The sequence below is a fragment of the Hyla sarda genome, chromosome 3, assembly GCF_029499605.1.
Source record: "Hyla sarda isolate aHylSar1 chromosome 3, aHylSar1.hap1, whole genome shotgun sequence".
Classification (NCBI taxonomy): Eukaryota; Metazoa; Chordata; class Amphibia; order Anura; family Hylidae; genus Hyla; species Hyla sarda.
In genome coordinates this window covers 213,708,218-213,734,450 of record NC_079191.1, presented here as the reverse complement: position 1 = coordinate 213,734,450, position 26,233 = coordinate 213,708,218, and the positions used below count along the sequence as shown (strand labels likewise).

Sequence of the window (26,233 nt, the reverse complement as noted above, 5' to 3'; positions counted from 1 at the left end):
TACTGTACCTATACAATCCAAATGTAGGCGTAAATATTCCTGACTTTATTAGTCCAAATGATGATCAGAAGATTGGTAATGCTGTTTTATGACTTAAAATGAAAGGGGTTATCCAGAATTAGAAAAAAAACATAGCTGCTTTCTTTCCAGAAACAGCACCCCTCTTGTCCTCAGTTTGGGTTTGGTATTGCAGCTCCGTTCCATTGAAGTGAATAAGGCCAAGTTGTAATCCCTCACACAACCTATGGACATGTGTGGGGATTTTTTTTCAGAGAAAAGCTGGTACACAGTGATCCCTCAACTTACAATGGCCTCAACATACAATATTTTCAACATACAATGCTCTTTTCTGGACCATTGTAGGTCGAAACCAGACTCCACATACAATGCTATGGACAGTACAGATCTGTGAAACGTGTCAATGGCCGGAAGAACCGACCGATCAGGACATTTCACTGGTAAAACCCTTGTATTCCTAAAGTGCATGCACTGACTGGCTGTCTGGTAGCGCCTCCCTAAAGTACAGGGAGGAACTACATGTTCTGTACTACTCTTTACCTGTGCTTGGGATAGCTGCTCCAGGTGGGGGCAGCTCCATCTTACTTTTAGGACACTGCGTGTACTGTACAGGACCCTGAAGAAGCTCCTGTCCTCTACATAGACAGACAGTGATTACAGCTCCCAGCAGATCTTTCTTACTTTTATATGTAAGGATTTGCTTTATCTATATTAGTTATCTATTTATTTTTGTTTAATCCTCACTTTTTCCTATTTTTGGATGACATTTTGTAGCTTCAGAACCAATTACCAGGTTTTCACAGAGTTTTGGTCTCAACATACAATGGTTTCAACATACAATGGTCATCCTGGAACCAAATAATATTGTAACTTGAGGGATCAATGTATTTCCTAACCCATTTTATGGGCCTTATTATTTGTAGAGGAAGATGGGGCAGTTGCAATCTGATTGGTTGCCATGGGCTTCTTTCATCTTTTTAAAAATAAAGCAATCTGGTTGCCATGGGCAACTGCACCACTCTTCAGGGATTGGCCGATATTATCGGCCGATATTCACGATTTTGGACGTTATCGGTATCGGCAATTACCTTGCCGATAATCCGATAATGCCCCCCACCACATAGCTCCGCACCGCACCACCCCACCGCACTGCACCGCCCCCCACAGGTTTAACATTGCCAAAAAGCTATTTCGTGCAAAAGAAGAAAAGCAAAATCAAACTTGTTGCAAAATTACTTTTTAACTACCTGTGATAAATGACCAGGTACAAAATACCACAGATGTAAACCTATTAATTCCAAGATTATATATATATATATATATATATATATATATATATATATATATATATATATATATATATATAATCTTGGCATTAATAGGCTATGATCTATTTATACCCAGGACTGTATCTATAACAAGGGGGCATCCTCTATGTCTAGAGGAAAGAAGGTTTCTACACCAGCACAGACGGGGGTTCTTTACTGTAAGAGCAGTGAGACTGTGGAATTCTCTGCCTGAGGAGGTGGTCATGGTGAACTCTGTAAAAGAGTTCAAAAGGGTCTGGATGCATTTTTGGAGAGTAATAACATTACAGGTTATGGATTTTACATTTATAGGGACAGATCGTTAATCCAGGGATTTATTCTAACTGCCATTTTCGGAGTCAGGAAGGAATTTTTACCTCTAGTAGGAGGGTTTATTTTGCTGTTTTTGATTTATTTTGCATTCCAGAAAACATGGAAAGAGCAACCTACACCAACATGGTACCAATAACAAAAGAAGATCACTATATAAAAAAGACTCCTCACACAGCTCTGAAAATAGACAGAATAAAATGATTCTATTGGTCACGTTTTGTACCATTATACATGTTTGGTGATTTTTAGGCCAATTTAAATGTCTGAAGCTAGATTTGGTGGAGTTTTTGTTGGTGTGCTTGATACCTCATTCTGGTTCTGGAACCAGCTTTATGACGTTATTATGTACAGGGTTCATGTGTCCCCCGTTTTGATTAAATTCAACTCTATGGGCCTGCAAAGATACCAAAGTTCAGCAATCTGTTTATCAGTGACAAGTGTAGTTGTTGGTGATAAAACCCTTTAAGATGATAAGATTTTGTAACCAGCTTTTGTTGTTTTTGTTAACTAAACCTTTCACTTTTATTTTTATATTTTTCCCTAGTATTTTAGGCAGTTGCTTGAAGGTGCGGAGTCCCCTACACGCAGTTCAAAATTTAACAGGTACGTTCTAGATTAATAATTTCACTTGGCAGTGTTCATTTAGAATATGTTTCTAATACTTTATGTGCACTACTTTATTGAAAACAACTGTGAAAAGCAGCCTAAAAATAACTAGTGCCAGGACAGAGCTAGTTGGGCAGCTCAGAAGAGGTTCTGTTTGCCTACAATAGGCTCCACTTTCAGAGATGGCTAAGCTGGACCTTAAAAACCAGCATTGTGACCTTGTGTATTAAAGGGGTACTCCGCCCCCACCCGCTTCTCTCCCCCTACCTGTCAGGGTGGTCCGGGCCATCCATCCTCCCTTCCTGTAGTGTCCGGCGGCATTCCGGGTGGAGGGTGCACCAGTCCGGGCTGTCCTTCTTCTCCGGGGGTCCTCTTCTCCACTCTGGGCAGGCTCCGGCCTAGTACGCTGCATAGACGCCGCTGCGCAGTGACGCCCGTGCGCAGTGACGCACCTGACGTCACAGTGTAGCGGCGTCTATGCAGCGTACTAGGCCGGAGCCTGCCCGGAGTGGAGAAGAGGACCCCCGGAGAAGGACAGCCCGGACCGGTTCACCCTCCACCCGGAATGCCGCCGGACACTACAGGATGGATGGCCCGGACCACCCCATTACGGGTAAGTTTAATTTTTTTTTTATTGACTCGGAGGGTGGGGGAGGGGCCCGACCGATATAGCGGTATGGGCAAAAATCCATACGGTATACCGCCCAGCATTACGGGGGGCGGTCGCGGTGCGGTGCGGTGGATCGGGGGTGCGGTGGGGGTGGTGCGGGGGGCGGGGCATTATCGGCTTATCGGCAAGGTAATTGCTGATACCGATAATGCCCAAAATCGTGATTATCGGCCGATAATATCGGCCATACCGATAATCGGTCGATCCCTAGTGTGAACCCACCCTCAGTGCCGGATGACTGGCAATGTGGAGTGGAGGGTTCGTGATGTCACAGTCACACCCCGTTTGTGACGTCACGGCCATGCCCCCTCAATGCAGGTCTATGGGAGGGGGCGTCACACCCCCTCCCATAGACTTGCATTGTGGGGGCGTGGCCGTGATGTCACTTGCGGGGCGCGGCCACAATGTCACAAGCCTCTGGCACTGCACCTGATGCTCTAAAGGAATGCTGGGTGCAGCAGGGAGATTTCAGGGTTCCCCAGCAGTGGGAACCCCGCGATCAGACATCTTATCACCTATCCTTTGGATAAGGGATAAGATGTCTAGGGGCGGAGTACCCCTTTAAAGATTTGGGGACCTGGATTGCCGTAAGGGAAAACTGTTCTTGTAATAGTTAGTTTTCCCATCTCAGGGTGCTGTGTTTCTAACATGTTGATCATGGATTATGTATACTTATTGCAGAAATAGCCTCAGTTTGGAGGATATACGGTGAGTTTCCAAACAGCATGTTGGAACTGCTTCACTGTGTAGTTATGTGGTTGCATTGTTGTGCTATATCTTTTGTGTTAATTCTTTTGTCTTCAATGGAAATTGTGTCCTATTTTCTACCTTTCCTAGTTAGTCCACTTATGACACAAATAACATCTGTAGATAAGTAGTAGGTGATATAGCAAGATTCCTTTTTTTTTGCCCTAGGATATTCAACCCCTTGTTGATCGGTGGGGGTCAGTGCCCTCATGGTCCTCCAGAAGGAAGATGGCACAGTGCCTTTTTATTATTATGAGTAGGGGGGTCCTGAGTTCAGACTCCCACCTAGCATAATGGGAGCATATGAGTAGAAGGGAACAGAAAAAAGAAAGGCGCTCTCTAAGTGCAGTAATTTCCAAGTTGATGAAGCAAAAGATTGTATAGAAAACACTGGTGAGGTAGTTCACTCACCTTTCAGTGTTGCGCAGCAGGCACAACACTGTGAAGCACATGTATGAGTATATATACTCAAAAACGGTCCTTGTAGCAGCCTTGCGTCCTGGTCCCGAACTGCGGTCGTGCAGATTCAAGTAATGGAGAGGTAGTGTACCTTTCCCTGTTAAGGATCGCACAGCGGCGCTAGCAGGAGGCTGTCTGTCAATTATGCACAGGAGCAGCGGTAGTAAAACCAAACAGGTTTATTGGTTTGTATCAAATAAAATAAAAATAAAAAACAAGTACAGATGCAGAGACAACGCGTTTTGCAAGGATTCCCTTGCTTCGTCAGGTCTCTCGAAGACCTGACGAAGCAAGGGGATCCTTGCGAAACGCGTTGTCTCTGCATCTGTACCTGTTTTTTATTTTTATTTTATACAAACCAATAAACCTGTTTGGTTTTACTACCGCTGTTCCACCTAGCATAATGTTCTGCCTTATCCTAGCAATATGTTATAACATAATATGCTGGAAACTCCCCTTCTAACAGTACTCCCTTCAACACAAGGAAGTAGTGAGTGTAAACCAACTTTCTCAGACTGATACAAACCTTACTGCAGAGACGACATACAGGAGTTACATGAGGGACTGTATGCTCATAAATAAAGCCATATAAAAATCTTTACACACAAGACACAAAACATTTTTTTTTTGGTTTTGACAGCATACCTGTTCTGTTGCAAAGGGTAAAAATAGGATACAGCTTCCCTTTAAGTAGCAATATACTGCCTTTACGTAGAATATTGCATGTTGAAGAAACTTATTTCAACTTACCAGTGTTTTATGTATATTTAAAATAAAGATAAATATAATGTATATTGTGTCGGTACACATTTTTTTTGTAAAGGCAGTATGTCTGGCTCTTGCAGCATTACACCCAATGCATGACCAGTAAATGGATGCCATACCCTTAATGCATCTCTATCTCCTAACATGGCTGCCTGGATGACCCAGTTACCCCATAACATAGTGTTTACATGCTCCACATAATTTGGATTGCAATTTTTTATGTATCACTTTGGCTGTATTAATAGATTCTGGTCTTTTTTGCTGTGTAAATTTTCACACTAACTGCTTTTTTTTCCTCTATTCTCAACTATGATTCCAGGTAATATATCCCTGTTCAAATATACTGTCAGATATGCTTTCAGTCTTAGTCTTACGAGTTTTGCTTTCAGTATTAACACCTCAAAAAACTGCCCTGTCATTTTGCAGTTTTTGTGTGTGTATTTTTTTTTCCAAAAATAGTGGAATTTTTTTTCTTTGGTGTTTTCCCCATTGCGTTTTTATCATGACAAGTCATGTGATTCTTTCATTATGCAACTTAAAGGGGCACTCCGCCCCTAGACATCTTATCCCCTATCCAAAGGATAGGGGACAAGATGTCTGATCGCGGGGGTCCCACTGCTGGGGACCCCCACAATCTCTCCTGTAGAACCCCCCCCCGTCATCTGGTGCATGGAGTGAGCTTCACTCCCTGCCTGATGAATGGCGATGCAGGGGATGGAGGATTGTGACGTTACGCCCCGCCCCCTCGTGACGTCATGCCCACCCCCTCAATGCAAGTCTATGTTGAAGAAATGAAAGGAAAAAATGCAGAAAAAACACCAATGCTAAACCACATGGCATTTTAAAGGAGGATTTTTTTTTTTTTTTTGCTCCCATAGATGCTTTGATTTGGGGAAAATCCGCCAAAGATTTGTAGAAAAAAAAATAAAAAATAAAAAAAAAGACAAAAAAAAAATAAAAAATAAAAAGCTGTGTGGCGTTTTTATGGGCATGTTTGCAAAAAAAAAAAAATTAAGTGGAAATCTAGTCTAAAAGAGGGCATCATAGATTTAATTTTAGGCAGCAATGATTGTATTTGGTGTTCAATAATGGTAAAGTAATGAATCTAAAATAAATAAATAAATTAAAACATAGGTAAACAAAAAAAACAGGCTGCAGCTTTCATGGAGCTCTACAAAATGGCCTGGAAAATTTCTCAGGGAATTTGCTTTCATTTCCCTTTTTACTAGTTTGATAATTTTCCCCTTTGTTTCTATATGTGTTCACACATACAGGATCTGCTGCATGTTTTGATAAATTTTTTTGCAGCTGATTTTACTACACATTGAAGTTAATGGGTAGCCCAATCAGCTGCTCAAATATGCTGCAAAAATATGCAGCAGATTCTGAACGTACCCTAAGACAGTATTTCCCAACCAGCGTGCCTCCAGCTTCTGCTAAACTACAGCTCTCAGCATGCCCGGACAGCCTTTGGCTGTCCGGGCATGCTGGGAGTTGTAGTTTTGCAACAACTGAAGGCACCCTGGTTGGGAAATACTTAATATCTTAATTCTATCAACATTCTGACTTGTCATAGCGCAGCTTATGTAAGTGAACAGCGTAGCATTTTAACTCTTAACAATCCACATCTGCGATCACAAATCCATCCTGGATAGATTTCTAGAAATGGTCCAGTTGTGGTCCCCAATCACCTACCGTACATTAGGTGTAATTTAGAGGCTCATGAGGGACAAGGACTGATGGTAGAGATTGTAGGTTGCGTGTGACATTGCCGAATATTACTTCTGTTCATGATATTTTTACTTCTCAGGACGACACAAAAAAGAGGAGGCGAGCAGTCAGGAATTGGGAAGATTGGCAGCAGGCTGAAAGGAGTATTTAAGAGCACCACAATGGAGGGAGCAATGCTGCCTAACCATGGGATGGCAGAGGGAGACGAGTATGCTGTATGTAAAGGCTTTTTCCATATTCTCCTGGAATACTGTATTGTTTGTATATGAGCATCTTTTTATTTACTCCATAGTTATGCATTCTAGTTTTCCTATTGAAATAATGTCTTCATCATATTGATCATGTGCATTTTATCTTATTTTCTTTAAAACATCATATTTAAAGGAGAAATGTGGCGCAAAACTTTTATGTCCCCCTGTGCCCGGGCTGCAAAAACTAAAAACACTAACTTTAGCTCACCTTCCTACGTTCCCGCGTTGAGCCAGTATCGGCGTCCCATTCCTCAGATGCTGCTTGGCTCCTTGCTTCTTATCCTTGGAACGTCACACTGCAGTCAGCATACCGCCGGCCGCAGCGATGTCCTGCCTCAGCCTGTGATAGGCTAAGCACACTGTCATGTAAGGAGCTTGGGCCAACCTATCACCGGCCGAGGCGGCACATCACTGCGGCCGGCGGTACTCTGAGGGAGAAAAAGGGAGCCGAGCAGCGCTGGAGGAACATGACCGCAACTGGGGAACGTGGGAAGATGAGTTAAAGTTTATTATTTTCTTTTTTTATTATTTATTTATTTATTTTTATTAATTTTTTATTTTCATTTTTGCAGCCCGGGCACAGTGACACTTAAAAGTTTTGCACCGCATTTCTCCTTTTATATAATCCTGTATACAACATGAGAGTGCTTGGAACAAAGCTAGCTTGTAATATCCCATAGGTGATTTAAAACTAAGGATCCCTAAGGTTGGGTTCACACTGTTAGAATCTTCTGGCAGGATGTCAAAGGGTATATTCACACGGGCATACTCCTTTTCAAACTTGCTGCGGATTTTCCACTGCGAGTTTGAATAGGAGCAGGGTCTCTGTGCTCTACCCACAGCTGATTTTTTTACATTTTTTAAGTCAATAGGGTTTGCCTTGGATTTCCAACAGTGGAGATTCCGCTGGTGAAAATCTGCTAGGGGTAGCACGTAGAGACCCTGCCCCTATTCAAACTCGCAGTGGAAACTCTGCTGTCAGTTTGACAAGGAATAAGCCCTTGTGAATGTACCTAAAGTGCAGCCAGCGCCCAACCGAATCTGCTCTAGGACCGCACATACATTGCCATCCCCATAGATGGCAATGTATTCCTGGCTAATAATGCAGATAGTGGCGGAAGGTATGCTGCCGAAATGCCGTAGTGTGCACTGTGCAACGGAATCCCATTGCCAGTAATAGCATTCTGCTGCACTTGCATTTCCGAGAATAATTTCTAAGCGGAATTACACTCTGAAATTCCATAGTGTGAATACAGCCTAAATCTCCCAGCCTTTACACATTCAGGTTTCCATGACTATATAGATCTCAGTTGTCTCACAACAGGTGTCATCCCATTAGGATATAGCTAGATAGGACCCAAACATTTCCTTTCTGTGAATAAACCTATAAAGTCTTGATAAATTCTGTTAATAAACTCCTAACCACGTGTCCAGTGTAGAATTGATTGTTCACTTCAGATAATCTACTGAATCCCATGTCAGCTCTGTTACACATTTGTTGTGGATTTTAAGCAGCAAATTGTAATCAAAAAGTAAAAGCCACAGTGGAAAAACTCATTTAGGGAAGAGGGCTGAAAATAAATTTTTACATATTCTACATTGGAATGTCATGAATTATTTTCTTCTTTCAGATTGAAGAAGGTATTATGGTATTAGAAGATGATTCCCCTGTGGAGGTTCTCACTGCAACCACTCCAAACACACCCCGTAATCTCTCTGCATGGAAGATCAGCATCCCATTTGTAGATTTTTTTGAGGATTCGTATCTTGAAAAGAAAGACCGAAAGGAGAGAATTCCTGTGTTCTGTATAGATGTAGAGAGAAATGACAGAAAAGCAGGTATTGAGCATTGTATATATGTCTTTTATTGTGTATATGTGTCTTTTTATGTTGATTTCAAATATAAAATGATGCCTTTGTTGCTATTTATTTTTGTTATTGCAACTGTCCTTTTTTTTTATTAGTTGGACATGAAGCTGAACATTGGTCCGTTTACAGAAAATATATAGAATTTTATGTTTTGGAGTCAAAACTCACAGAATTCCACGGTAAGTTATATTCTTAAAGTGTAAGAATTTTAATAACCTATATGGCTTTGTTACATTAAAGGGTTACTCCGCCCCTAGACATCTTATCCCCTATACAAAGGACTGCCGTTCTCAGGATCACTGGGAGTCACAGCAGTCAGACTCCCACTAATCACATATTAATCACCTATTCACAGGTTATTTAATGAATAATTGAAAAGCCTCTGTGAATTGTGTGATGGGGTCTCCATAGATTGATGCTTGAGATATGTGGAGTTGATAAGCCAAGCCAACATTGTTGTCAAGTGCCTTAAAACATTTCCATTAGAGATTACAGTTGCTATAAATCGTGTACACTAGCAGTATTTATATAGGTGGTACATAGTAACAAGTGTGCAGTTGCCCAAAGCAACCAATCGGCTCGCTTCTTTCATTTTTAAAGGAAACTGTCAGTAAACTCCCCCCGCACTAACCAGAGGTGAGGTACTGGCTGGTAGTGCGGGGGAAGCTGATCAATATGCGGCCTACCATGCCCGGATCTGCCGTGCTGTTCGCCCGTTATCTTCATTCTTCTGGATATGCAAATGAGTTGCTAACTGGCACGGTTGGGGTTATAAGGCTCCTTCTGACACTGTGACAGTGCCGCTCGTCCGCATCGCCGCCCGGCTTATGAATATTCATCCCCTCCCTCTGACTGTTCCTCCTCTCCCCGCTCTGTACTGGACTCCACTGAGGAGGGAGGGGATGAAAATCCATAACCCGGGCGGCGCTGCGGACGAGCGGCGCTGACGTCACAGTGCCAGAAGGAGCCTTGTAATCCTGCCCATGCCAGTTAGCAGCTCATTTGCATATCCAGAAGAATGAAGATAACGTGCAAACCGTGGGGGGGATCCAGGCATGGTAGGCAGTATATTGATTAGCGACCCACTACCAGCCAGTACCTCTGGTTAGTGCAGGGGGAGTTTACTGAAAGTTTTCCTTATTAAAGAAGCCTGTGAAAAATGAAAGAAGAGAGATGATTGGTTGCTATGGGCAACTGCACCCCTTTTCCTCTACACAGGTTTTGAAAAATCTTCGAGTAGACCAGGCCACCTTCTTTTGCTGACCCATGGTCCAGTTCTAAAACTCATGTGCCCATTGTAGGCGCTTTCAGTGGTGGGCAGGGGTCAGCATGACTGTTCTGCTTCTACCCAACCCTATCTTCTCGAGTTGTGGTGCACTGTGTGTTTTGACACCTTTTTTTTATCATTGCCAGCATTAGATTTTAGCAATTTGTGCTGTAGTAGCTCTTCTATAAGATCTGATCATACGGGCTGGCCTTTTCCCATGACCATTTAATGAGCTGTCCTTACGTGGACAACTTTTAATAGATACTAACCACTATACAGTGGGAACATTCCACAAGATCTGCTGTTTTGGAAATACTCAGACAGTCATCAAACCATCACAATTTGGTCCTCAGATCTGTATGCTTGCCTGACTGCTTACCTGCTGCCTTATGTTTTCCATGCCTCAATGTCCTTTGTCATGAAATAATCAGTTATTTACTACATCTGCCTATGGTTTTAATGTTATGGCGGTCAAGGTGCACTTAACACCCTGTCCTTGAAATTTGAAAAGTGCTGTTTGATATTTATGTCCCAGTTAGTTGTTAACCTAGTTTTACACAGTATTTTTGTTTACATTTAATGCCCACATTTGTTCTCTTGGCATAAAAATGTACACATTAATGGATGCTAAAACAGATTCTGATGTATGCCATGCAGCAGCATGTGTTTCCCATTGAATTACATAGAAAGAAACAAAACAAAAAGCAATATATTTTTTTTTTCCTCGGTTGCTCTTCATTGGGGGACACCGATGGGTATATGCTCTTGCCACTAGGAGGCGCTGACACTAGGAAAAAAAGTCGGCTCCTCCCTGGCAGGTTATACCCGCCCACTGGAAGTGAGGTAATAAGTTTTAGCTAGTGTCAGTAGGAGGCAGACACAGGTCTGGGGGCTCTCCCAAACCTAGTCTATTATTTTCTTATTTTCTAGTTAAGTATGTCTAGTTAGGTTCTTTTTCCTTTGTTATTTTTCCAGGTTTGGCGACAGGAGCATTGCGCTACCTGATCTCCCATATGCAACAAAGGGACACGGAACATAAGAGTATGGACCGTCAAACCCTTATCGCCAATGGCCAGTGCCAGGCGGTAGTACTCTGGGTCTGGGTCCCCCACTTGCCCCTGTCCGCCTTGCTATGGCAGCTTGGCGTGATGCAGCGCGTACCTGGCTGAAGACTTTAGGGCGAGTATAAGAAGACGGAGCACGTGGGTTAGTATGTACTACAACCCCCCTTCCCTTTCTCCCTCCCTCTTGCTCCTCCAGGGTCCCCTTTCACTGTGGTGCCCAGCTCCTAGGCCGCCATTACACATGGACCAGCTAAACCCCCACCCCCACCCCCCCTCTTCGGGGCCAGGAACACTGCCCTGGTTGCGTTTTCCTCACTATTGGCCGGAGACTCTATGCTGCTGCCCCAGTTTCAGTCTTCTGGGGCAGTGGGTCTCCGGTCCCACGCGGCTGTCCACTTCCCCAGTGGGGGCATAACCAGCCCGCTTACTACTTTTATTGTGCGCCCAGGCGCAGTGTCCTGGCCGCGTTCTTTGTTAGGCTGACCGGAGACCTATAGCTGTAGGCAGCGGGAATCCGGTCCCACGCAGCCGACCACGTCCTCAGTGCGGGCCCGCCAGTGCACACCAGCCCGCTTACTTCTATCATGCTGCGGCTAGGTGCAGTGTCCTGGCCGCATTCTTTATAGGCTGACCGGAGACCTACATCTGCAGGTAGCATGTCTCGGGTCCCATGTGGCCAACCGCTCCTCAGTGCGGGCACAACACCAGCCTGCTTTCTGCTCCGGTCCCACTGCTCTTTCCCTGTAACGGGTACCAATCGTGCGTCCGGTGCCCCGTTCATGCGGCCCGGTGGCGGCGGAGGCAGCTGTGTCTTGCTACAAGTTCCCTGGCGCCACCCCTGCCCTTCTCAGCGGGCTGTGCTACCTGTTAAAGTTTTTAAAAAAATTTTAGAAATCACTGCTAGTCACTCAAACCATTTGGTGTTTGGCGTCCTCTTGTGGCCATAACTTATATTGTGCCCTAGATTTTTCTTTGCTTCTAGTGAGCTCCCCCTTGTGGCAACCAATCACTATAACAGCCTTTGGTCTGTCACATCTGTTTTTATCAGTTTAATATCTGCAGGGTCCCTTTTCTAGGGACGGTATCGAGGGTCGCTTTATTTCCCTCAGTAACCCTGTATGGTGGCCTGCTATAGACTAATTACATTGTCAGTTGCGATATGCCTCTGACGTACCTTTTTTCTGCAGGGTTCTCACTCTGTCAGGGAACGTATGAGCACCGACGTGGCAGGATTTTTTGATCCCTTGAAAACTGTCGGGGATATATTCAGTTATTGTCCTCCCCTACCACTGAGTAACATGTCAGTCGTGCCCACAGCCGAATTCCAGTCCCTCCCCAACGAGGCAAGACACTGGTTGGGTGCCTTGCAGGAGTCTTTTTGCATTCCAGGCGGACGCTAAGGACGCTTTGTCAGGTCTGCCGGTCACCCATCAAGGGGGTGTTCTGGCATGTTATACACTATGATTCCCTCCTCCACAGGCTGCTGCATCCTCTGCTAGTGCTCCTAATCCTCACGTCTAGTGCGAGGTCTCCGTGGAAGTGTCCCTGCGTGGGAATGGATAGGTCCTGATGTCGATATGTCGGACAGTAGTCTCGCCTGTCACTCATCTCTCAGCTGCCACGTCCGTGGCTGGCACCCCGGTACCCTACTACTAGTGCAAGGTGTCCGATGGAGTGACCGATTGTATACTAAGGACCCATACCAGTAAGCCAGACAGTTGTCTGCGTGGTTTCCTCCTCCCCCGGTCACTCATGACACAGCTGATGTATCTGCGGCTGGAGTTCCAGTACCCCACCGCTGTGCGAGGTGTACGAAGAAGTGTCCCAGCGTGTCCTATGGACCCTAGACGGGGTAACAGTTATACCTTCCGCGGCTCCTCAGCCTCCCCCGATCTTCCAAGGTGGCAGGGAGACCATCCATGGCTCCTAGGCCTCCCCTCCCTCCCATGTGCGACAGTGGGGCACAGTGGTTGCCTATCTGGCTTTCCCCTTTTAGCCAGTGCCTGGAAGTATACTTGTTCAGCCAGACTGTTGTCTGCACGGTCTCCATCGCTGTTGGTCTCCCATATCAGGGATGAGGGTCCCTGAAGGTACTCGGGACTGATGCCAGTCAGCCAGGCTTTTGTCTGCTGGGTCTCTTACACCGCCAGGTTGCCCGTTAGTTCGGTCGTACTCCAATACCCCGCTTTGTGTGTGTGGGGGGTTTCGATGGAGTGACACTGAACATTCAGGAATCCTATACCAGTCAGCCAGACGGTTGTCTGCATGGTCTACTACTACATCAAGTCCACTGCCATACACTTCCCTCACCGTGGACGGAAGTTCAGGTAACCAACTGCCAAGGTTTAGTTACGAGTGAGTCTCCCCATGTTGCTCCATGTGCCCTATACAATGCACCATATACTGGTTCGCAGGGTTCCCTCCTTTACCAGGTCCCTCTCTACATGCTTGGCGCTCTCTTGGCTGAATGCTGGTAACCCACTTTCTTGTGTGGTTCTGAATGCGGGACCCGGTGTGGCCATGGTCCCTTTGCCAGATAGCCAGACGGTGTCTGCCTGGTTTTCTACTCTGACAGGTCACCTTCCCCAGTCTTGCCACTCCCATGGCTGCAGCCCGGTGACTCATTTTCCTGGTGAAGTTCCAAAGAGTGTCTCGGTGGTTTTATTGGATCTTTTCTACCTGCCTGTCACACTGTGTCTGCATGTTTCCTGCCCAACATACATCCTTCATCTCTTGTTTCTGCGACTGCAGTCCTGGTGTGTGGCACCATTTGGAGATGGGGTGTGGGCGTTTTCTGCAGGTTCCATGGACTTTCACTGAAACAGCGACACACTCCACCCGGTACTTGCCCCTTTGCCTTCGGGCGGCATTTCCCTGCGCCTATAGTGCCTGGTGCACTTTGACCATCCCCCCTTCCACAGGGGATCAGGGAGCTTGGCATGGTCTGTGCCTGAGTTTCATCGTGGCCAAACCTTGTTTTCCCCTCCTCTATATAGGTGGGGTACCTGGCTGGGCCCTTTTTTATTTTTTATTTGCTGAGAGCATTCAGCAGAGCTACGCACTTTTGCAGCCTGGCTCTTCCTGTTTCTTGGTTATCTACTGCTGCTCATGCAGACTTTGCACTCTTCTCTGTTGGAGGAGTTTATGTAATCATGTACGGTTCGGCAGCAGCCGGTCTAGCACTGTCTATTGTTTGGGTTCTGCCATTGCTCTCACCCTGGAGGGGTTTGTTCCTCCTTCCCTTTTGTCGTGTCAGTTGCGCTACACTGACGCTACAGTCTTCTGGAGTAACCTTCCCTTTTTGTTTCCCCCTCCATTCCCGTATTGACGAGATGTTACTTTGGTCCGCTCAGACCACTGTGGTCCATGTCCGGTTAGTCTCCTTGTCTTGGACACTATCCTAGTATGCTGTGGCGTGCCTTCTTTTCTAGGTTGGCCCTTCTGGTTCTTCGGGCCTTAGTGATGGTTGTGGTCTCGGACAGGTTTACTTCTCTGTGATCCCATTTGTGGGGCGGTCTTTCTGACCTTCACTTCTTCTGCTCTCAACGTAGAAGTTTGTCACCCAGAGCATTTCGCGGACATAGGGTTTACTTACTCTACAGGTTTATGTCTTCCAGGTGACCCGGGAACCTCCAGTTCTCATATTGGTCGCTCCAGTGTTCCGGGATGTCCATTTTCAGGGCATTCCGCTCCCTTTATGACTTTATTCCTTCCGTTTCCTCCTTCGGGGGTCCATGTACTCCTGAGACAAAGGGCGTTCTGGTCTTCTGGATTATGCTACTCGAGCTAATTTTGCCTCCCAGGTGCTTGCGGCAGGCCCCTGGGACAAGGGTTTTGGGTCTGCAGCTGTTCTGGTCATCAATTTTATGCACCAGGCCTCTCCAGAGCCAGTCTCCATCTTCTTTATTTTTTTCCAGTGGTTTTCTGGTCTCCAACTCCTGTACTCGCCTTCTGCTCAGGCATACGCTGCTCTCCCTGGCGTTTTTTCCACCATGTACTCTTGAATTGGTTGACTCTGGATGGGGTTCTCTTGTTGTGCCCTGTTCCATTCCTGTTTCCCAGCCTGGTAAGCCCTCTGTCTGGTTCTGTGTTCCTTGGAGTTGATTCCTACCTCTTCCCGGGATGGTTCTGGCCCATCTGGCTTCCTAGTCGACCTTTTCTTGTCTCTAAATGTACCGTAGGTTTGGAGTCTCTACATTGGATGGTCTCTTCCTTTTGGCATCCTAGTCCATCTCCAGTGACGGGGGTTCAGTTTGTGGGCTTTGGAGCTCAGTTTGTGGGCTTCGGTTGTCTCTGCCAGGATCTCGTCCGCAGACCTTACAGTCAAGTGGGTTCGGTCTCTGGACTATTTTCCCGTTCTCTGGTGGTTATTGCCACCCTAGGGGACTGCTTTTGTACGTCCCATCAGTCCCCCAATGAAGAGCGGCCGAGAAAAGGAGATTTCTTTTGTACTCACCGTAAAATCTCTTTCTCCTAACCTTCATTGGGAGACACTGCACCCACCCATTTCTTTTTTTTTTGTCTGGATTATCTTTTCCGGTTCTTGTTTTTAACCTGGATTCTTTTCTTGGGTCCGTCGGACCTATTTCTTTGTTGGCTTCTCCTACTTCTTTGTGACAAAACTGATTATCTCACTTCCAGTGGGCAGGTATATCCTGCCAGTGAGGAGCAGACTTTTTTCCCCTAGTGTCAGTGCCTAACAAGAGCATATCCCCATCAGTTAGGTGTCCTCCAATGAAGGCTACGAGAAAGATTTTACGGTGAGTACAAAAACATCTCCTTTTCAGAAGCGTAGCATAGTACACTTTTGTATACAGCAAAATTAAACATAATGAAAGAGAACAGTGGAACTTAAACATAAAACGGCTTGTGAACAAAGCTTGAGCAGTATGTTTACATTTCTAACTTTTATCCTTAAAATCTCCTCTTACTCTTCTTTTCTGCAGATATACAAACTGTTGGTATTTTTTTGTTAAAATAAAAACAATTTATAAAGTAAGATCTGGTAATCTATTCCAGCATTTACTGTACTATGCTAGTGTGGGTACAGTAGTCATATTGCTTTCACTATTTCATTCATTTGAAGGAACACTAAAGGGCATTTTTCTAGCATTTGTCATTGTTCACACATACAGGATCCTGCACAGATTTGATGCGCAGGATGTGTAACTGCAGATTAGAAGCTGTGCTCAGTCATTAAGTTTACATTGAAATCTGCAGCAGAAAATCCTGCGCATCAAATCTGCATATGAACATACCCTAAATGTATATCATACTGTACATTCTGTGGAGTCTGGGAAAGGTATCTTAATTGATTGTTTGGAAGGGGTGCCTGAAAATCTGTCTGGCACTATGAGCTTTTATTGGATAGTTTTAGATGCAGTTAAGTAAGAATAAGAGATGAATGGCACAGTATAGAGCTATAAGGAAATATGTGGGAAATGCATATCTTAATTAAACCAGACAGGTCAGAACAGGCCATAGGTCCTCTTCTAGATTCAGCATGGAACGACACATGTCCACACTGGGCAGTTGGCTTGTCTTGTAGCTCTTTGATACCCAGTAAATTTTGTGCATGAACCCAATGAAATGGAACCTTGCAGAATGAATTGGACCTGTGCATGAAACTAGCTGGGAGTCATATGGTTATATGGCTACTGTACTGCCCTGTGGGGCCTTATGTTTCCTTAAGATTGAATGAGAGCTAAACATTACAGATATACTTAATTTTGCCAGAGGTCATTTTACTATTTATATATGTAGGTACCTTTCCGGATGCCCAGCTACCATCAAAAAGGATTATTGGGCCAAAGAACTATGAATTCCTTAAATCCAAAAGAGAAGAATTTCAGGAATATTTACAGGTATGTATGTGTGTGTGTGTGTGTGTGTGTGTATGTCTATATATATATATATATATATAATATATAATGTGTGTGTATGTATGTATATATATTTATATATATTCATTCAAGAAGAATAATGCCGTGTCCTGAAACTGTCAAACTTGTCTGTGTATATTGCATTGCATTGCCCCAAAGAACAGCAGATTATCACATTTGGCCTTTTCCATACCCTAGCTAGGATTGCTAACCTCATTACTATTAACCCACTAGCAGCAGTTATTCTGGACTATAAAACAATGAGAACTACAGCCAAAATAATCTTCATAAGTATAAAAACAGGTCACGGGCACATACATTGTTTAAAGAACACAGGGCAATGTCGTCTTCTGTTTTTCTGAGAATTTGGACGGTTGGCTGACCGTGTAATGCATATACCAGGTCCGCCAAAGGGGGAAGTCCTGTTGGAGAACATCTGCTTTAAAATACAAAGAATTAAAGGTTGTGGACACTGCATTAGGTTTTAAGGCTGTAGTCTCTATTCCTCATTTCCCGTCACCTGATATACAGTTTGCTGCCAGGAATTTGCAATGTGTTTTATTTTCAAAACTCACATTCAGCATGTATTACTGTGTTCCTTGAGCATGTATGCTGCTACCTTCACTAGTCCTCATGTATGGGCATAGCTTTATTTCTGGCTGATTTTCCCATGTTTATTTCTAGATACTGATGATGAGGAGTATGTGATTCCTCGCTCACTGCAGGGTACCACTTCTCTCTTTAGGTCTCAGACACACTTCTTTAGTTGAGTTATATTTTTATATATGTTTAATGCAATTAAATTAAGTCCAGTGTGGTTAATATTCTTTACTAGTTGTGTTTTAGTTCCATACTGGATCTATTTTTGTGCAGTATTTTTATTTTATTAATATTTTTTTAACCCCTTAAGGACTCAACCCATTTGGGCCTTAAGGACTCTTTTTTTTTTTTTTTTTTTTTTTTTTAGTTTTACGTTTTTGTTTTTTCCTCCTCGCCTTCAAAAAATCATAACTCAATTATATTTTCATCCACAGACTAGTATGAGGGCCTGTTTTTTGCGCAACCAATTGTCCGTTGTGGTGCCATCACTCACTTTACCATAAAATGTATGGCGCAACCAAAAAAATACTATTTGCGTGGGCAAATTAAAAAGAAAACCGCAAAATTTAGCAAATTTTGGAAGGTTTTGTTTTCACGCCGTACAATTTACGGTCATAATTACATGTGTTCTTTATTCTTTGGGTCAATACGATTAAAATGATACCCATGATAACATACTTTTCTATTACTGTTGCGCTTAAAAAAAATCACAAACTGTTTAACCAAATTAGTACGTTTTAAAATCCCCCTATTTTGAAGACCTATAACTTTTTTTTCCATTTTTCCATATAAGCGGCGGTATGAGGGCTAATTTTTTGCGCCGTAATCTGTACTTTTTATTGATACCATATTTGCTTATATAAAGCTTTTAATAATTTTTTGGGGAATAAAATGTTATAAAAAAGCAGCTATTTTGGATTTTTTTTTTTAACGTTCAAGCCGTTCACCGTACGGTATCAATAACATTTTATTTTAATAGTTGGGATATTTACGCATGCGGTGATACCAAATATGTATATAAAATATTTTTTTAACACTTTTTGGGGGTGAAATAGGGAAAATTCGATTGCTAATACTGTTCAGTGCTATATATAGGACATAGCACTGATCAGTGTTATCGGTCATCTTCTGCTCTGGTCTGCGGGAAGGCAGATCAGAGCAGAAGATGCCGGGAAGGCAGCGGAGGCAGGTGAGGGGACCTCCGGCTGCCATGCTGGATGATCGGATCACCATTGCAGCGCTGTGGGCGATCCGATAATCCATTTTAGTGACCGCGATTCTGCAGATGCCGTGATCTGTATTGATCACGGCATCTGAGGGTTTAATGGCGGACATCCGCGCGATCGCAGATGTCCGACATTACGGGCGGGTCCCCGGCTGCTGTCGACAGCCGGGACCTGCTGCGCTTGACGCGAGCATCGCTCCAATGCTCGGGGTTATGCATAGGACGTAAATGTACGTCCTGGTGCGTTAAGTACCAGCTCACCAGGACGTACATTTACGTCCTGCGTCCTTAAGGGGATAAAAGATAAATTTTCTCTTTAAACCACCATGCGTATTTAAACCATCCAAAAACAGAACATTCGTTTTTAATATTAACCCATAGACTTCTGTGTTTCCAATGCAGCTTTATTGGAACAAGCCCCATGTGCTTTAAATGGAAATATGAATGAAACCATTTAAATGTATTGGCAATTTTTTTATTTATTGTTATTGTTATTTTTTTTAAAGAAAAAAAGACAATCCTCAAAAACTTTAAAAAAAAAAACGCCCTTTCTCGGTCAGCTCCATTGTGGGACACAGAGACCATGGGTATATCTTGCTGCCACTAGGAGGCTGACACTAGGCAACAAAAAGAAAGTTGGCTCCTCCTGGCAGGATATACCCCGCCTACAGCTAATCAGTTTTACCTTAGTGTCCGTAGGAGGCAGACACAGGCCTGGAGTTCTCCAGACCTTGTCTTTTTTAATTTTTTAGTTCAGGGAACTGTTTTTTTAGTTTTTTTTTTTTCCCTTTTTTATTTCCCCTTTTTAGGTGGGGGTCCAGGAGCATAGCGCTCACTGTTCCCCCATATGTGATGAATGGGCACAGGCATCAAGTTATGCACTGTCATCCCCTTCTCGCCACTGGCAAGCACCTGGGGTTGTACCTTGGGTCCAGGTCCCCCTACCTTAACTGCTTGTCTCGCTTTTTCAGCCCGGCATGATGCAGGTGTTTAATGGCTGGCTGAAGACTTCGGTAGGTAAGTTTTTCTCCAAGACCTGACCCTCCCTCCAGACAGGTCACTGCTGCCCAGGTCACTTATTACACTTTTGTGGGCTGCAAAAGTAAAATGCCTGGTGGTTCTGCTGAATCCACCTGTTCCGCCTGCACCCCTGCACACCCGTGCCCTCCTGGTACTTCCGCCCAGGATGTTCCACCGGAACGCGCGGATCCAGTTCCCGCCCTGGAATGGGTTTCCTCCCTTTCCCAGTCAATTTTCCAACTGGCGCAGGATTCCCGCTCCGTGGTTTCTGCCTTGGAACAATCTTCCTTGCGTCTGCCCTCCAGAGAGGCTTGCTCCCTGACCCTCCTTTTGGGCGTCCTCACAAGCGCCCTTGCTCTAGGGGTCGCTCATTTGGTCACTGTCCTAGGTCTCCAGGTCTACTTGCTAGGTCTGCCTTGTCTTCATCTAAGGCTGACTCCACTCACTCCCATTCTCCTGAGGAGTTGGAAAATGTGGCGTCAGGTTCTGCCTCTGATCCAGAGGATCGAACCAGCATGTCTGACATGGTTGACAGTTTGGTTTGAGCCATCAGAGACACCTTTCACCTAGAGGACCCCGGAACTTTGGACCCAGCTCCAGAAGTTTCCTTCCATCGCCACTGCCGCTCTCCTAAGGTATTCAGCTCTCATGCTGAATTTGATGCCTTGCTGGAAGCGGTATGAAAGCATCCAGACAAACGCTTCCTAGGGACTAAGAAGGTTCAGGCGCAGTTTCCCTTTGCCAAGGACCTTATTGCTAAATGGTCGACACCGCCTGCTGTGGATCCTCCGGTTTCCCGTCTGTCAAAATCAACTACTCTACCATTGGCGGATGCAGCCTCCTTCAAGGATCCGGTGGACAAGAGGATTGAGAATCTGGCCAAGTTCACCTTTGAGGCGGCGGGTTCATCCTTGCTTCCTGACTTCGCTTCTGCTTGCGTGTCCAAAGCCCTTTCTATTTGGGCTTCCCAGCTCCGCCAGGGCATTTTGTCTGCGGCCCCTTCAGAAGATTTGGCGGATCTTACACTCCAACTCTCCAATGCTGGAGACTACTTGTGCTCTGCTTCCTTGCAGTCCGCCTTCTGTTTGGCTTTTGCCACAGGTAACCTGGTGGCGATTTGTTGCTCCATGTGGCTGAAGGCTTGGGGCACTGATACTGCTTCTAAGAAGTCTCTCATGGAACTTCCTTTCTCCAGGACCCGGCTCTTCAGAAAACCCCTGGACAAAATTATCTCAGAGGCTACTGGAGGTCCTTACTGCCGCAGATCAAGTCCCGCCGTACTGATTTCCACCGAAAGTCAACTTCCTTTCGGTCTTTTGGCTCAGGTCGGGCAGCCAGACCGGTGCCCTCACAGGATAGGAAGGTCCCTTTCTTCAAGGCATGCCCTTCCTGGAAGTCAAATAACCGTTCAGGCCGCTTTGCGGTCAAGTCTGGCACCCGTAAGCCTACCTTTGCCTGAAAGGACGCCCCCCACCTGAGAATTATTTTTGTGTGGGAGGTCGTTTGTCCCTGTCCGGGACGTTTGGCTCGCTCAGGTGCAGGACTCTTGGGTCCGAGATGTAGTTTCCGATGGCTATTGGATCAAGTTTGCTTCCTTTCCAAGGGACCGCTTTTTTCGTTCTCGACCTCCTCGTTCTCCTTCCTTGGCGGCGGGTTTTTGGGTCGCACTTCAGACCCTCGTCGCTCAGGGAGTGATCGCCCCAGTTCCTCCCACGGACCGTTTTTTTTAGGCTTCTGGGGGGAGGGGGAGTCTTCTGGTATGGGACGATCCAGGGCCGTTGATCCTCTCGGGAAGCTCTTCTCATCATCATTCTGGAATGCCGGGCAATTTACCTTTGCCTCCTCCATTGGGAGCGACTTCTCCAGAACCGTCCTGTTCATGTCCAGTCGGACAACTCCACGGCTTTGGCATATGTTAATCGCCAGGGCGGCACTCACAGCCCCGCGGCAAAGTCCGAGGTCTTCAGGATCCTGCTCTGGACGGAGCTCTGAGTTCCCTCCATCTTGGCAATTCACATTCTGGGACTGGACAATTGGGAAGCGGACTTCCTCAGCCGCTCCTCTGCCGACCCCGGCGAGTGGTCTCTTCATCCAGAGGTGTTCGCGGAAATCTGCAACCTCTGGGGGACTCTTTGCATCTCGCCACGACCAGAAAGTTCCTTGCTTTGTCGCAAAGTCTCGTGATCCTTTGGCTCTAGCCGTGGATGCTTTAGTGATTCCGTGGTCGCACTTCATCCTCCCCTATCTCTTTCCTCCTCTTACTCTCCTTCCCAGGGTCCTGAGGAAGCTCAAAGAGGAGGGCGTCTCCGCCATTCTCGTGGCTCCGGACTGGCCCATACGAGCGTGGTACGTTGACGTAATTCGCCTAGTAGCCGTTGTGCCACTGCGTCTCCCAGTGCGTCCCAACCTGCACAGGGTCACCTTTGCCACCCCAATTTACTCTTGCTGCATTTGATGGCGTTGCGGTTGAAACCGCGGTTCTGAGGGCCAGAGGGTTCTCTCCCCAAGTGATCAGGGCTCGTAAGCCCTCCTCTGCGAAGATTTATCACCATACTTGGCTGTCTTACTTTCGCTGGTGTGAATCTCAATCATTTTCTCCAGTTGTCTTCTCCCTCCAGTGCCTTCTTTCCTTTTTACAATCTGGACTGGAGCAACGCTTAGCTCTCAGTTCCCTTAAGGGTCGGGTGTCTGCTCTCTCCATTCTCTTTCAGCGCCCCCTGGCATCTGATCCTCACATTCGCACTTTTTTGCAAGTCGTAGCTCATGCGGCTCCGCCATACAGATCCCCTACTCCCCCGTGGGATCTGAATCTGGTGCTCAGTGCCTTACAAGGTACTCCCTTTGAACCTCTCCGGGACGTTCCTATTCGCCTCTTTTCCTGGAAGGTGGCCTTTCTCATTGCGGTCACTTCCATCCGGAGGGTTTCAGAGCTAGTGGCTCTTTCCTGCCATTCCCCCTATTTGGTCCTGCACCAGGACAAAGTCATTTTCCAACCGATTCCCCACCTTTCTTGCCAAAGGTGGTCTCCTCTTTTCACCTAAATGAGGATATTGTCCTTCCGTCCTTCTGTCCTGCTCCTTCCCATCCCAGGGAGTGTTTACTTCACTGTCGTGACGTGGTTCGGGCTGCTCGGACCTACTTTTTGGTCACTTCATCCTTTCATCAATGTGACTCTTTCTCTGTGCTTCCGGAGGGTCGTCGTAAGGGACTTCCCTCTTCAAAGGCAACTGTTTCCCGGTGGATCCGTTCTGCCATCTCGGAAGCCTACCCACCTTTCTGGGTCTCAGCTCATTCCACTCAATCCGTTGGGGCCTCCTGGGTTCTTCACAATAGGGCCTCGGCCTTACAAGTCTATAAGGCGGCCACCTGGTCGTCCTTGCACAATTTTACCAGGTGCACACTTTTACATCCGCTGACGCCGTCTTGGGTCGCAAAGTGTTGCAGGCAGCTGTGGCCCAGCCTTCCTCTTGAGTTGCTTGCTTTCTTTCCCACCCCGTGGACTGCTTTGGTACGTCCCATGGTCTCTGTGTCCCCCAATGGAGCTGACCGAGAAAAGTAGATTTTTTATTCTTACTGTAAGGCCTGTTTCTCGGAGGATCCATTGGGGGACACAGTACCCACCCATTTGTTCTGGTGTCTTTGGTTTAGTTGTTTGTCCGGGGGATAGTTCCGGTAATTTTTTGTCTTTGGTTCCTTCGGACAGTTGCTGGTTTTCTTTCCCTGTCAGTCCTCTCCTACTGCTTTGGGACTAAACTGATCGCTCAGAGTCAGTAGGCAGGGTATATCCTGCCAGGAGGAGGCGACTTTCTTTTTGTTGCCTAGTGTCAGCCTCCTAGTGGCAGCAGCATATACCCACAGTCTCTGTGTCCCCCAGTGGATCCTCCAAGAAAGAGATTTTATGGTAAGCATAAAAAACCTACTTTTCACAAATATACAGTCACGGTGATTCACCCCCTTCCCCTTCATACTACCTATCTACACTTCTACTATCTTCTACTAGTACTGCCTGTGTTTACTGTCCTTAAAGACCTGAATGTTTTTCCACTCTCCACACTCTCACCTGCCATTTACAACCTCAACCCCCTTCACGACGCTATCTCTAGCACTGAGATGAGGGAAAGGGACAGCAGAGAGAGCTGACAGCCTGAAGCAATGTGCTGTTGGATAGATGTCAGAGAAAGCAGGACATGTAAATGGTTACTCTCTTTAAAACTCGACAACAACAAAATGGTAGGAAATTGTTAATGATAAAGCAAAGGAGACCATAGCCTTTATGTGATACTAACATGTATATATTTCATTTTGTGTTCCTTTGCTATAGAATCTGCTGCAGCACCCAGAGCTGAGTAATAGCCAGTTGTTAGCTGATTTTTTGTCGCCTAACAGTTTGGAAACCCAGTTTCATGACAAAATCCTTCCAGATGTCAACCTTGGTATGTAATGCTCTATTTTAATCCTTATATATATTAGATGTCATTATGGCATCACACTGTGTAATGCCACTTTTTTTCTCCTTTTACCTCATACCGTATATACTCGAGTATAAGCCGAGTTTTTCAGCACGATTTTTCGTGCTGAAAACTCCCCCCTCGGCTTATACACGAGTGAACTCTCCGCCTGTCAATCCCTTCTCAGTGGTCTTCAACCTGCGGACCTCCAGATGTTGCAAAACTACAACTCCCAGTGTGCCCGGACAGCCATGCAGGGAGTTGTAGTTTTGAAACCTCTGGAGGTGTGCAGGTTGAAGACCACTGCGGCCTTCGCCATCATCCAGGCACCCCCCCCCCCCTTTACTTTTCTACTCGCCTACCCTCAGTGGGAAGGAAGGGCGAGCTGGTCCGGGCCATCTGTGCTGCAGGGACCGTCTGGTGGGGAGGGTTAGTCATTCCAGGCTGTCCATTTTCACCGGGGGGCCCTCTTCACCGGGCCCGGCCCCGGACTAGTGATGTTGCCTTGACGACGACGCACAGGGACGTTCATTCGCAGACCACTGATGAAGGGATTGACAGGAGGGATGATGAAGGGGGGGGGATGATTACGGGGGTCTGGATGATGACATAGGGGAATGATGTATTTCCCACCCTAGGCTTATAGTTGAGTCAATAACTTTTCCTGGGTTTTTGGGATGAAATTTGGGGCCTCTGCTTATATTCGGGTAGGCTTATACTCGAGTATATACGGTACATAAGATTCTTAGCTGACAAAGTTCCAAAAGGTGTTTTAGGGAACTTGGATGTTAGAAATGATTGATTTATCTCCTAAAGCACCAAATAATATGAAATTTTGTCCTTAGAAGTTTCATCCCCTCAGCAGAGTGTAATGGGCCTGCTGCCAAGAAAAATAATTAACTGAAAGGAAGAGGGTATTTAGGGAAGGCACTTTGGCATATGACTTTGTTTAATGTTACTATACCACACACATTTATAGATGATGTATTTATTTTGTCTTTTGTGTTCTACCTTGCAGGCAAAATGATCAAGTCTGTGCCAAGTAAATTAATTAAAGAGGTGATTTTTGAATTATTTTGTAGACATTTGAGCTATATGTACTGTGTTCTAAAGCTCTAACTTTTTTTTATTTTTTATTTATTTATTTTGCAGAAGGGGCAACATCTAGAACTCTTTATTATGAATTTCATCAACTCTTGTGAATCTCCAAAACCTAAACCAAGCAGGCCAGAACTGACAATACTTAGTCCGACTTCAGAAAATGACAAAAAGGTTTGGCACAAGTTATACAGAAAAATGTGTACACTAATGAGTTTTACATCGTGTTTATTATCTGTTATTTGATTTAAATGTAGCTGTTCAATGATTTATACAAGAACAATGCCAACCGCTCTGAGAATATAGAGAGAAGACAAAACCGGAATTGTTTCATCGAGGTTTTGACTGTTGCAGGTGTCTATGACTACCTTATGTATATAGGTAAGTTAAGAAAATGTTATTATTTAGACTATGTAGCATAAAGGACTTTCTTGATTCCAATATTTTGTCTAACTATGTACCCTAAAGTGTTTGCTGTTATTCTGAAGAACTTTTCCAAAGCAAGTCACCAGCTTCATTCACATGGTAATAGAAACATAGAATGTGTCTGCAGAAATTAAACTTTCTGCCCAATATTCTGGATACTAGCAATAGTCCCTGGCCCTATCTTCTATGAGTGATAGCCTTATACCTATACCAGGCATGATTAAAATTATCACTGATCAAACTGTATATCATAGTTTGAGTTTTGTTTTTCTGATGCGTTACATACTAGGCAGAAGGGGGTTACTGACACTTCTTAAAGAGTCTATATAATGCAGGGTTTTCCAAACTTCTTAGCCTTGGGGAACTCATGAGGGAAAAACTTAATCTCAGTTCACCCTTCCAATTTTCAAAAGATTGCTAAACAAAAAATAGTAAGACACAAACATA

At 45.2% G+C, this 26,233-nt stretch overlaps 1 protein-coding gene across 4 annotated transcripts in view; it reads left to right on the top strand.

Annotated features, from left to right (window-relative positions):
- Positions 1–26,233, top strand: part of SNX14 (sorting nexin 14) — an 87,204-nt gene that overhangs the window by 44,917 nt on the left and 16,054 nt on the right. For 2 of the 4 annotated variants that reach the window (XM_056566023.1, XM_056566022.1), the window contains exons 15-24: positions 2,203–2,261; positions 3,616–3,642; positions 6,716–6,851; positions 8,519–8,726; positions 8,852–8,935; positions 16,851–16,951; positions 24,136–24,247; positions 25,281–25,321; positions 25,415–25,534; positions 25,618–25,741. In XM_056566023.1, coding sequence (XP_056421998.1) covers positions 2,203–2,261; positions 3,616–3,642; positions 6,716–6,851; positions 8,519–8,726; positions 8,852–8,935; positions 16,851–16,951; positions 24,136–24,247; positions 25,281–25,321; positions 25,415–25,534; positions 25,618–25,741 — 1,012 coding nt within the window. The remainder of the gene's footprint in view (positions 1–2,202; positions 2,262–3,615; positions 3,643–6,715; positions 6,852–8,518; positions 8,727–8,851; positions 8,936–16,850; positions 16,952–24,135; positions 24,248–25,280; positions 25,322–25,414; positions 25,535–25,617; positions 25,742–26,233) is intronic. The other 2 variants (XM_056566025.1, XM_056566024.1) reach the window with 1 other exon arrangement.